This window comes from Pristis pectinata, chromosome 9, assembly GCF_009764475.1.
Source record: "Pristis pectinata isolate sPriPec2 chromosome 9, sPriPec2.1.pri, whole genome shotgun sequence".
NCBI lineage: Eukaryota > Metazoa > Chordata > Chondrichthyes > Rhinopristiformes > Pristidae > Pristis > Pristis pectinata.
The window spans coordinates 20456971-20470752 of NC_067413.1; the positions used below are offsets into that span (position 1 = coordinate 20456971).

Here is a 13782-nt window from a genome sequence, read left to right on the forward strand (position 1 = left end):
GGGGTGGGTACTGATTAAGTGGACTGTTTTGTCTTGGGTATGATGGTATCATGGTTTTGTTATTGGGGTGCTAATCTAGAGGCCTGCATTAATGATATGGAGCAATCAGTAGCAGTACAAATCCAACCAAGGTACTTGGGGAATTAAATTCATCTGATAGGTTGAGAATATTCCATCATGTCATCGAGACACAAGAGACTGCAGGTGCTGGTATCTAGAACAACGAACGAGATACTGGACGAACTCAGTGGGCCAGGCAGCACCTATGGAGGAAAATGGATAGTCGATGTTTTGGATCAAGACCCTTCATCAGAAGTCTAGCTTTCCTTATCTGTGGTGGAGAGCCTTTGATGGTTTGGAGGAGACCCACACACTACAAAATTCCCTGCATTCATTTGAATAGCTACAGTAATTACATGGTGGGTCCAGATAAAAGCTACTGATCAAAGGTGACTTCAGGAATCTTGATAATTGAGGTGTACAGATGGCAAAGGTGTCTGATGTTGGTGATATCATTGCTTGGACTTGTGTTTTTTACCACTTAACAGTTGAAGATTGTTCAGGCCATGTTACACGTGGGCACGAACCACTTCATTTCTGGCAAAATGAACGTGGCGCTAAATGCAATTATCTTCACAATGGAATAGTTAGCTTGCAGTGTTGGTGAGTGCCACTGTCATTGATAATACGTGATTCAGGAACTGCATGTTATCGTTTTTCATTAATTTAGTCATTCAACATTGTTGCATCAGAATTCAAAAACAATTATAAACATTTCTGCTCCCCTTTCAATTTTCTTCCTCCCCTTCAGGAGTAGCTTGACTTTGGGGAAATTATATTACTGACAACTGAGGAACCCACCTTCTGTCCCTTAGAGGGAGCCATTCCTCCCATGTTTTTGTATTAGAACATAGAACATTACAGCACAATGCAGACCCTTCGGCCCATTTTATCCTGCTCTAATATCTATCTAACCCTTCCTTCCCACATAGCCCTCCATTTTCTACCATTCATGTGTCTATCTAAAAGTCTCTTAAATGTCCCTAATGTATCTGCCCCCACAACCTCTGCCGGCAGTGCATTCCATGCACCCATCACTCCATGTAAAAAAAAACTTTTACCTCTGACATCCCCCTTGTACCTTCCTCCAATCCCCTCAAAATTATGCCCCCTTATTGTTAGCTATTTTCACCCTGCTGTTTTTAATCAAGTTCTATTTCTGAAGCTCATAGAACTGAAAAGCACAGTAGAAGTTATTTTAGCCCACTGTGTGTGTCCCTGAAAGTGTTCAGCATTTAGTCCCACTCATTTGCACTTTCTAAATAGCCCCGCGATTTGTTTTGTAGATGTCCAATTAATTTTTGAAAGTTACAGTAGAATCTCCTTGACGGTCACTCTTGACTCCTTTGTCTAAGGTCTGGGTGGTGGCTTGGAAACAGAATGTAACCTTCAAAAGCATATTTGAGGATGATCTACTGCAAAATTTAGAAGTACGCAAGGTCCAAGTGTCATGCACAACTGTATTGGCCTTGCATATCCATTGGACTTCCTTTTGCATCATATCAGTGTGTGAAGTCTAAGTCTAAGAGAGTGGGGGGAATCTGTGATGTCATCAGACAGGAAGGATTTTTGGTTGCAGGGAAGAGAGGCCCAAGATGCAGTAGTGAGGACCAGCTAAGTGGTCCAGGAAGGACAGGGATGTGATAGATGGCAGATCAGTGGCCAGTTTGGGGATAGGGGAGTGTTTGGGCAACTGATCGATGAATATAAGATAAGATAAGATCTTTATTAGTCACATGTACATCAAAACACACTGTGAAATGCATCTTTTGTGTAGAGTGTTCTGGGGGCAGCCTGGAAATGTCGGCACACTTCTGGCGCCAACATAGCATGCCCACAACTTTCTAACCCGTATGTCTTTGGAATGTGGGAGGAAACCAGAGCACCTGGAGGAAACCCACGCAGACACGGGGAGAACATACAAACTTCTTACGGACAGCGGCGGGAATTGGACCCGGGTCGCTGGCACTGTAATAGCATTGCGCTAACTGCTACACTACCGTGAATATCTGGTTCTTCGTTCCACTTTTCTAAACACATTTGGAACCAAGCCTAATGCTAAGCTTTGCTTTTTGGGTAATCACATCAGGTCAACATTTAAAAATAGAAATCCAAACTAGCTGCTTAGAACCCAACAGCTCCCACTTGAGCACGATCCAATGTGCAAATCAACGCAGCCATATTTTTAATGAACTTTTAATAATTTTGCTTATATTCTCAAGCGATTAGAGAGAATGCTAGAACAATACACAGTCATCAATTTAAATATGAGATTTATAGAACTTTAAGCAATGAAATTGAATATAAGGCAAAAGCCATATATGAGGTTAAGAAAGGAAATAGGTTTACCCCTGCCAAGGACCTATATAATTGTGTTAAGACATCATCATTCATGTATTTTCTCATAATAAACACCAACATCCAATTTGCCTTCCTAATTACTTGCTGCATCTGCATGTTGGCTTTCAGTGACTTGTGTACAAGGACACCTTGGTCCCTATGAATATCAACATTACCCAATCTTTCATCTCTTAAAAAAAAAATTCTGCTTTTCTATTTTGTGCACAGAAATCTTCACTTTTTTTTCACATGATTTTTTTCCATCTGCTAGGTTCTTGTCCACTTTGAATGACAGAACTAGAACCATGTACTCACCAGCCTACTCCTGTCCCTATTCTCCAAGGGGATAGCAATGAATCATTATATCTCCGTATTCATGGCTAATCTGTGACTAAACCTCAAATGCTGCTTTTGCTCTTCTTTAAAATGTCTGGTAAACAAAATGTGATAAATTTTATATTTAAGCTTAATTGTTGACTACAAACCATTGAGGACCCTCTCCAACCTCTTGGGAAAAAATGGACAAAGCTATGTTTAAAAGTAGCACTGTGGCATTTCACATACTGAATTATGGGCTAAAATGGGGTCTGTGAGGTTCCTAGCGGGAACTGCACATAGAGCCTTGTCGCACTGACTGTTGGAAAGGTAGTTAGGCCTTAAAGAAGCTCTCACGAAGGCAGCCACAGATGAGATGCAGAAAAGGCTGGAAAGAGTTCTTGGGGGTGGCATGAGAGAAATGAAAAGCTCCACAGAGGGGGGGGGGGGGGGGGGGGGGGGGGGGAAGAGAGAGAGAGAGAGAGAGAGAGAGAGAGAGAGAGAGAGAGAGAGGAGGGAGGGAGGGAGGGAGGGAGGGAGGGAGGGAGGGAGGGAGGGAGGGAGGGAGGGAGGGAGGGAGAGAGAGAGAGAGAGTGTGGTGATACCCACTGTGATTGAATGCAATGATCAAGCCCCTTCCTGCAGGAGATATGCTGCTATTATCAGGTACCAGCTGCTCAATCTGGCAGATGTTGCAGCATCTTACAATGAGAGGCAGAATATAGAAATGCTGCAGGCATCATGGGTGCCCACAGTGATGCCTTGAGAAATGAAATCTGAGTCTGGCAGTGGCTGCGAGATGAACATTAACGTCACATTGGGGGCCCTTTAGATCTGTTGTGGGCTTTGGTTATAAAACACAGAAGAAGCAGCAAAGGTCAAAGGTTGTCTATTTTTGTACTGTATAGTACAAAATTGCCACTGTGCACATGATAACATGAGCTGCTTGTCTGATGCCAAGAAAATGTCACCCCATCTAAGGAGAAATTGTGCAGAGTTATGCCCAGGCCAGTTTCCCAGTGGATGCAGATTGACAAAGAACAGATCTAACCCACAGAAAACCACTTTTATGCGGTGTTCCCACATTTTAAAAAAAAGTGCCCATGGGTCCAATTCCTAGGATCCAATATAATTCCTTGCAGGAGTAATCACACATTCGGCCAATTAAGGGTATCTGCCATTTTCTGCCAGTCAGGCAATTTCCTAATCAGGTCAATAATTTTCCATTAATTCCATAAGTTTCAGCTTTCACTAATGGGGGACTCTGATGAGACACTTCATTAAGTGTCTTCTGGAAACCCATATAAATAATCTCCATAAATTCTACCCTTACTATTACTTTGGTCAGCTCTTCAAGAAAAAATAGGTTTGTCAGGCATGGCTTAACCTTTGTAAATCCATGCTGGTTTGCTGATCAACTAAAAAAGTTCAAGGTGATGCATGTGGCCTACTTGCATGATTAGAAAGTCCCAAAGCCTGTGTTGTACCAGTTATTTTTTTCTCCAGCTAAAGCCAATTTGTTCCTTGCTTTTTAGCTGTAACTTAGAGTTTGGGTTGAAGCTTCAAGCCTCTCTACGCAAGTATGGTTGAAACAGACATATTAAATCTTATTTGTCCAGGTTTATATATTTCTATTATAGGCAAGTAAGGTTGGTTTAAAAAAAAGCCTGAATCAGCTCTTTCAGTTTCGATGGATTCATTGTAAAAATATTTTGGTAAAAGTAAATCTTTTTTACATTTTGAAAAGTAGATCACATAACCTCGGTCTGAACCTGAATGAAGTATTTGCACTTCCGTGAAATTGATGACCTATTTGCTTGCAAAAGATTAAACATAAGCAGATTGCAACATAATCAATTTAAAAGCCTGATGGAAAAATAAAAGGATGATTTTCATTTCAATGAAATAATGTGCCGCAAAAATAAATTCAATACCACTAACAAAATGGAGCCAAGAACTCACTCCTTTTGGATTAGATTTTAAAAGAAAATTCTGGTCTTTGTCCATAAAACCTTCAAATGTTTTAATGCATTCCATCTCACTTATCCCTCCACCTCCACTCAACTTCCCACAATGTGTGGACACATGCACACATACACTCCCAGATACAGATGCACACACATTCATATACACACACACACACACACACACACACACACACACACACACACACACACACACACACCATCAGTACGTACACATACACACACAGGCTCCCAGACAAAGACACACACATGTTCTCTCACACTCCCAGAAAGACACACATACATTCACAGGCACACACTCATTCCCCTGTCGGGGAGATGGCCAGTATAAAGAAGAGAGGGGGAGTGGTGAGACAGGAGCCTGAGGTGAGTGGTGGACTGAGGACAGGTGAAAGGTGATAGGCAGGTTGCACAAGATGGGTGAGGGGAGGTGGGGTGGGGATGTGAGACAGTGGCAGGTGGATGGCAGACAGAGAGAAAAAAGTGAGAAGCTCATGGTGTGAGAGAGGGGGAGGGTGAAGGTTGGAGACAGCTGCTGGAAGGTGATAGGCAGCAACATAAAGGGCTACCAGTGCGCAGGAGTCTGATAAGTAAAGGAGATGATCATAGGAATCATTTGGGGAGAGGTGAATGGCAGATGGAACCAGACCAAACATCATGGGAATCTGTGGGGCATGGGGGGGGGGGGGTGGTTGGGGGAATGAAGATGGGTGATAGGGGGCTGCAGGGGAGGGGGTGGTAAATGGGACAAAAATGGGAGGATCAGAAGGAGACCACACATGCAGTTTTTCTTTCTTCTGTTCCTGTAACTCTTGTTAGTAGCTTTACCTCTTGCAGTTTGCTTTCAGTACTCCGGTCAAGTTGCTTGTTTGGATGGGAGAAAGTCATCATAACCTTGCTACTTTCCACACAAACAGTTTCAATTAAAGACTATGGAAAAGGAGCTCTTGCTAACCTTTCACTTCCTGGCACAGAGGTAGTAATGCTAATTATAGTGCAGCAGCTGCTTTCCTGATTCTGAGATCAGCAAGATTAGGACTGAATTGTTGATTTATCTACAAAGCATCCAGGCTTCTTTCACAGATCTATGGCATGAAAGTGCTTTTGACATGAAAGCATCTTCAACACACTGTGTTTGCATTTTTGGCTCTACCTACAGAGAAAGGTGTCAAGCAGAGACCAGAAGCTTCCCTATAGGGCAAATAGGGAAAGAGAATCAAAGTGTGAATCGAGAGAGCCACTGTTGCATATCTTCTAACAGATGGATTAACAGTAGTGTTAGCAATGGCTTGGCAGGAGGTCATCAGTCCCCAGGCTAAGAATGGTGGATGCCCAGTTGGAAAGACCTAGAGAAAGAGAGAACTTAGAACATGAATCAAATGGTAAAGCAGGCACCAAAATTGCACCTAGGGGCTCTGTAATGGAAACTTTTGAAACAAATATGCTTATCTTACTCTCTCTCCATTTATTATAATTAATGGATTGACAACCCTGCTGAAGTAAAGGGGTGAGGATGGACAGTGAAAAAGGACTGCATTTTCTTTAATTTTGTCTGTGTTTAGAAAAAGGCATGACATTTTATTTAACAATGTTGGCAGAGTAACTTTACTATTGACAAATTTCCTCTGTATTTTGGTGCTGTTGTTAATGAATATTCAATTCCAGCTGACAATTTAAAAGCACATTGCTCTGGAAATTGCATGGTGCCTGGAAAATTTCATTAAAATCACATTGCACAGGGAGGTGGGGGAAGAGGAGAGATCAAAAAGGGAGTGCAAAGTCACACTGCCATTGAAATTCTATCCTGCTCAATGCATTGTGTGCACTAGAGCAGGTCCTGGTGATTCCATGTGAACAAAGGCCTTTTCTTCTATTGCTCCTGGCATTGTAGCTTGTGGAGGAAGTGAGTTCAATAGTAGATTGTGGGATTTTTAAAAAAAATCAGTGGGGCAATGTGGGGGTGTGGGTAGAGGAAGATTTGACATGGTAATGACAATATGGAGGGATCGCAAAGAGAGGCTGGATAGGGTGGCATATTGACAGGGGAGAGGATCAAGCCAGGCTCAGAGGGAGGAACAGTGATTATCTCAGACTCCTTGACAAGCAACCAGGTAGTATCAGGTCCTCCTTAAACAATGTCAAGGCAGACTTCAACTTGCTATTTGTCAGACCTGTGCATGGAACAGTTTTATGCAAATTATGTCAGAATGGGCCTTGCACACCACTTGATATCTTTGTGCCTGCCCAGTGGTCTCTTGTATGCATCCTGCCTATAGAACTCTAGAAATAATCCAAGCTATGCAATGAATGCCATTTTCTGTGCACTTGGAATATTTCTGTCACCACCGTCTTGTACGATGACTCCATCAGATGCCTCTTCCTCATCACTTCCTTTTCAGCATTACCTCTAGGACTCCCTGTTCACACTCCCACCTCCATTAAGACTCAACACTCCCTTCTCTTGCACTGCTTCTTCTTCCAATCTAGTATGCTGCATTTAGTGCTCATGATGTGATCTCAACATTGGAGAAACCAAATGCAGATTGGGTAACTGTTTTGCAGAATACAAAGGCCTGCAAAGATACCCATGAATTTTCAGTTTCTTTTCACTTTAATTCTCTATCCCATTTCACTCTGACCTCTCTGTCTTTAGTCTCATACATAGTTCCAACAAATCCCAATGTAACCTCGAGGAACAACATCTCATCTTTCATCCAGGCACTCTATAGTCATTGGGGCTTAATGTTAAATTCAACAGCTTCAGGTAACTAACTTTCAAGTTTGCATTTGAACATGGTGAGTTCTTATACAGGAGAGGCACATTCTGGGTGTGGTTAGCAGGTGGAGCATTATCTTTGGAGGGAGGGCAAATAATTCAGGTTGATGATCCTTCATAATAGGGAGGAGGGGAAGGGTCTTCAGCTCAAGGCATTATCTCTGTTTCTTCCTCCACAGATGTTGCCTGGTCTGCTGAACATTTCCAGCATTTTTTGCTGTTGTTTCAGATTTGCAGCATCTTCAGTACTTTGCTTTTCAATCCTTGGCCAATTCTGTTCCTTTTTCCCAATCCTGCATCAGTCAATACTTATCATGAGTCTGTGCATTTTGTTCTGTAATCCCAGTGTCTGTTTTCAATTGTTTATCATGTTTGAACCTTTTTTTTTTAAAAAAAAACTTTCCCCTCCTTCACATTCTTTACTTACACAAATTCTGTTTTTTTCCAAATCAGATTTCCATGGCACTTCTCCCCCCCTGTCTTTGTCCCTCCATTGGTGACTGTTCCTCCAATCCTAGAGCCTTATACTTGTTCTGTGCTCCTCTCTTTTTGTGAGGTTCTCCTTAAAAACTACCTCATTGACCAAATTTGTCATTCAATGTTTGTTTTTCTATAATAAAGTATACATAAGTGGAAGTATTAATGGCCACAGAGTAGCAGCGTATAATGATGGTAACAGAAGTAGAGCTGATATTACCTTACATATAGAAACTGAGGCTGCGATTTCCAATACTTGTGCCAATGATTAGGAGCTGAGCAAGAATTGAGTCCAGGAGCACAGCACAGATGATGGTTACAGTAAGAAAAAACATTTGAAAGAGCCCAAGAGGGGCCCAAAAGTGATTGAGGAGCAGTTTGGTTGGAGAATGTGGTAACATGAAATGGATTCAAGGAGTAATGTCAATGGAGCATTTGAAAGCATTGAAATTGGTGAAGAGATTGAGGGAGTACATTTGTTGTAGCCTCGATTGCAATGAAAGTCCTTGTTCATTCTGATCATCAGCCACAGATGTATGCTGGAAATTTAAAATAAAGATGGGAATGCTGTACCTACTCAGCAAATACAGAATATCTGCAGAGAGGGAAACAGATTTAGTGTACAGGAGTGATAACCTTGGAACTAAATGGCTAAGTTCACTTTGATTAGGGTAATTTCTGTGGCAAGACAGAGCTTGGTCTAGAGTGTTTGGAACAGAGTAAATGGCTGGAGAGATGACGTAGAGGACTAGGAACAATCACTAAAGGAGACAGTGCAAAAAGTGAGGAGTGTGTATGGAGCAAGTGATTGAGAAATATGATGAGAAAGTTGGATCTTCAGAAAAGGGTTTCACTTAGTTGCGGCTCATCACGTTCTCTCTCAGTCTGATGAGCGAGCAGAATTAGATTGTACTGCAATTTTGGACAGTAGTTCTTTTCTTTCATACTTAATAGTTGATTGTTTTGTTTTGCAGGTGATTCAGTCACCAATCCACCCTTCATTCATGACAACACAGTTTACAGTAAGATATTTCAGATCCTGTACAGAAACGAAGAGATCGTGGTGAACAGTTCCAGTCTCTTCAGAGTTCACCTCTTATTGGATGGAGAAAGGGTGAGTTATTTTATTGAAAACTATGCCCTTGAAGACATTACAAAAGGGAAAGATGAATAATTGCATAGTTTGTAGTGGTTTCATTGAAAAGCAACAAAGATCAATATTGGCGTATTGGTAGCCATATGGTTTCTTAAAGCACAGGCATCTTTTACAATCAGATTGTAAGGTTACCCCATAATGTTCAAAATAAAAGCAGAAAATGATGGAAATACTTAGCAGGTCAGGCACTATCTGTGGATTGAGAAGCACAGTTAATATTTCTGGTTAATGAGCTTCCATCAGATTTCTAGCATCTGCAATTTTCTGCATTTCAACCCTAATATTCCCTTTAGAATTCTCTCTCCAAATAAATGGCAGCACTATATTTGTAATGTCTTGCTTGAATAACTCCCTAGTATAAACTTTAAAACATTAACAGCCCAGAAATTTGAGGCCATAGAATCTAGTTTGGTGCACAAATTATGCACAAAGGCATTTCACACGTTTAACATAATAACAGTAATGCCTGTTACTGATTGGCCCAGGCACCAATTAGCATGATTCACCATGGAGGACCTGTCACTTCACCAGGGAAACAGATCTTTAAAAATTCAGGTAGGCACATGTAGATACCACACTCAGCAGGCCAGATAATGTCTATGGAAAGAGAAAGTTAATATTTCAGGTCCAAAGCCCTGGAATTGTTTTGACAAAGGGGTCTCATAGTACTTACTGTATCTGGACATAGCAAAGATCAGTGTGGAGAGCTGAGCTCATGCCTCAGTGGCTGCGGTCTGCTTCTTGTAATGGATGATCATCTGCAATAATTGATGGTAGGGCAGTGTAGGGGGTGAGTTAGGCATGGGTTGAGAGTGGCCACCCAAACTGTCAACATGTGCTTCTCTCCTCCTTGTGTTTCTCCTCATTTCCATGACAACCCTTTCTACTGCTGTTCTGGCTGCCATGGAGACTGCTCCTCCAAGTCAATGACTTGCTTCCCATGGAGCTGGGCAGCAAAGATGCATGAAGGTGCTACTGTGAACCATGCAGGTCAAAGTTTAAACACAGCAATCAGCATGAAAACCTCCCTAGCAAGCATTTAAAGGTACACTTTCCCAAATGTGCTATTTTTTTGGATGTCCTCTGATTGGCCATTGCTAAATGCAACAACCTTCAGTGCACAAATTTCAATGCAAGTGTGTCAGGTGTTGCCTGTAAAAGAAACACACACAAACAATAGAATTAACGATGAAGTATTAAACACTTAAAAGAACAGACAATTGAGAAAAGCTTTGAATGAATTGAGTATTCCCTGCCTAATATATTTTTGTTAGACCAGCCTAAGTCAATATAGATGCTACAGGACTTTTGATATATTTTTATCTGTGCTTGCATGTTTAATGTTTATCAAATTAGGACAGAAATTGACAAGACCAAGATATAATATTGAAGAGGGACCTGGAGTGTAAAAATAAGTCACCAGAATTATAGAGCAAATTGCAGATTATGCACAATCATTATGGAATTGACCTGTTTCTTGAATGCGAGCTGGCAGATTAGTTCACAGATCTTTCACTTACACTACAGTTTAAGCATTGTAATGGAAGCAAGAGAAAAAGTACTTTATAGGATATTACAAGTATTCAGCTGATAAAGTGCTGCTGATCAAAATTAAAAATATTTGTACACATGGATACAAATGTTAGAGAAAGGGGAGGAAACTCAGAGGTGAGGCTCAAGCAGAATCTGTGAGCAAATAATGGATAATGCTGTTCCAATTCAGTGTTTTATTTGGCAAAACAGATGAGAAAAGGATTATAGGAATAGGAGGAAAAAAAAGGAATTGAAGTAGATGATTAGCCTTGATCTTCGTGGATGGTGGAGGAGTTTCATCCATTTTGCCAGTGTGGAAAAGGAACTGGAAGCATTATCCATTATTTGCTACTGATTCTGCTTGTCCTCACCTTAGGTGCCCTTCTCTTTTTTCATCATTATTATTTCTCCCATATCATTAATGGGACTCTCACATAGGCAGACTCAAGGGTTTGTATTATTCACTTCTGCTTTGATTTCCTTGTTCTAAAGAGCTGTTACCTGAGATGGACAGAAGAATGCTGCATACTTTGCTCTTTCCACTCTTTACTTTCTCTTGCTTCTGCACCCCAAAGTAGATTTTGCGAACCTCTATGATGTAGTGTATTGAAATATCATTGTTGAGCATTTCTTCAACTGTTAAATGATAAGAAATGTACGTGCATATGCATTAAACAATTTGAATAGTGAGTGATTAAATAAGTACAGAAAGTGACTCGTTGTTTTGCTACAAAACTATTTTATGAAATTCTGTTGTATTTTTAAATGATGCTTTGATAGTTCCATGGAAATTGTTTCAGTCATGAATCTACATTAAGATAGCTAAAATAAAACAATTTTATCAGTGTGATAATCTGCCAGATTGCTTTTGAGTATTCTGCCTCCTCAGGCAAATGAAAGAATGTTGGGTTGCAACAGTTCCATTTTAAGTGCTAGGTGGTTTCATGAAATCTCTTCCTCCACCTACTCCTCACCCCAGGGCCCCTTCCATCCTGTGGAGAAACTCATTTACTTGGCTTCAGACTTCAGATGTAAACCTTGTTTATTAATCAATTCAAAAGTGATTTGAAACAAACAAACAAAAAAAAACACCACGTTTGCAGAGATGCAACTGAGCAATTAGTCCATTACTGTATGATCACAAACTTTGGGGAAATCTACAGCAGCTGAAATGGAGTGCATGCAGTCCAGGAGAAACATCAGGGGATCTTTCATTATAAATCAAAGTGCTATTTAGGGAAACATATATCCTGTTGATGCAGCAAGAGAGTTGTAAAAGGAATTAATCAGACAGGGTTACAAATGGAAATATCAATTACAGTGGCCACAACACAAGCAGCTTTTATTATAAGCAAGTCCTTCCCATGTTTTTCAGTTCTCTACAAATGGAAATATCTGCATGTTTTTTTATTACAATATTTTTTTTTCCTGTTCTTTTGCATTTGATGTTTCCTGTTCTGCTTTATGTTGGTTTAAAACTGAGGATGACAGTTTGCTTTTGGTCATGACCGTTGTTCATTAGATGCTAATCATAAATGAGAACACCTGTTGATTCTCCTCTATGTACATTACCCTGCTTCTCCTTTCAGTTCGCAGCTGAGGCTAGTTGTAGCAGATCTACCATTGCTGCAGAGAATGTGAAATCTCCCTGCTCTGGGCTTCTCTCTACATCACTCACTGGCATATTTCTCATCTAAATCATGAGTGGAACTTCTTTACCATTCTAAACACAAAAATAAGTGCTGAGTTGCATTCATTAACAAGTGTGTGTTCATGGAACAATAAATGTTCAAGAACTTTTTAAATAAAGTATAACCTGATTTCCTTTTGACTTTCAGCAGAGTAGTTGGTTTATTACTGTCACATGTACTGAGGTACAGTGAAAAACTTTGTTTTGCATGCCATCCATACAGATCATTTCATCACAACAGTACATCAAGGTAGTACAAGGGAAAAGAGTGGGGGTTAGGTTTTAGCAACACAAGACATCCAGATGCTAATTTAATCACTGTTCAGAGAGGATGACCTAACACTGTATTGCTTATGTAATACAGCTTATTTAAGAAACTTTTCTACTTTAGTATTAATTGGTTGACCAGACCATTTGTTGAACATGGTGTTATCACGGTTCAGGAAAACTAAGAGAGAAAAGACTTTCATTTTAAACAATGGCATGTATAAAAATATAGAATTCTCAGAACATAGTAATGGCTATGCAAGACATCTCAAAAATTGTAATAGTTACACATGTCTTGTGGTATTGAAATGGTAAATCAGGTGTATTAAGACTGGTGCATTACACCTACATAACATATAACAACCAGGTATTTCTGTGTTTCATATGGTGAGAAAATTCCTTATTCCTAAGTAAATATAAAAATCTCTTTGAACTTGAGAGTAATTTAGTTGAGGAACACTGTAGATTTAAGTTTACAGATTAGCTTTAGGTTGCGGTTGAGAAGTACCCGGTATTTTCTGATCGATTAAATATACAATATGGTGTACTGCTTGGAATATGAGTGGTCTAAACTCCTTTGTTGGTAATTCATAAATAGGAAACTTCACTTTTGCTGATAAGAGGCATAAAGTAAATCTCACGCATCCTTGTGCTCAATATCTTATATAAGTTTCAAAATGGTAGTTTAAAAATAAGCTAATTTTTTTTTTAATTCATTTAGGCTGTATGGTATTGGCTTAGAGAAATTAATGGGTTTTATTCAAATTGCATCGGATTGGCACTGTTGCTGCAGGTACAGTCAAGAATGGTGAATGTCAGTGCTTGATAAAGGAATATTAAAAGCAAAAAGTGAACAGATTGTTTAATTAATACCAGAAAAATAAATCTCACAATCTCTTCTCTGCCAAGGCAAATTTCATTATAACCACAAATGTAATACATTGCATGTCTTGAAGATTACAGACACATATCTTATTGAAATCTTGTAGGGTCTTTGTTGAACAAATTGGCCAACTGTTCCTTTGGTATTTCACAAGCATTTCCAGTTTGAAAAATTTTTTTTTCATCTTGTCCTTTTTACACATGGAACCTTCAACCTTCCTTTCTTTTAGGCAACAATTTTTCTTTTGTTTTTCAGAAAGTTACTGATAATATTCTGCTGATTGTTTGCCAAGCTGTCATC

General features: G+C 40.0%; 1 protein-coding gene across 4 annotated transcripts in view; it reads left to right on the top strand.

Annotated features, from left to right (window-relative positions):
• Positions 1-13782, top strand: part of LOC127574218 (protein FAM135B-like) — a 249465-nt gene that overhangs the window by 104785 nt on the left and 130898 nt on the right. For all 4 annotated transcript variants that reach the window (XM_052023030.1, XM_052023029.1, XM_052023031.1 and 1 more), the window contains one exon: positions 8928-9067. In XM_052023030.1, coding sequence (XP_051878990.1) covers positions 8928-9067 — 140 coding nt within the window. The remainder of the gene's footprint in view (positions 1-8927; positions 9068-13782) is intronic.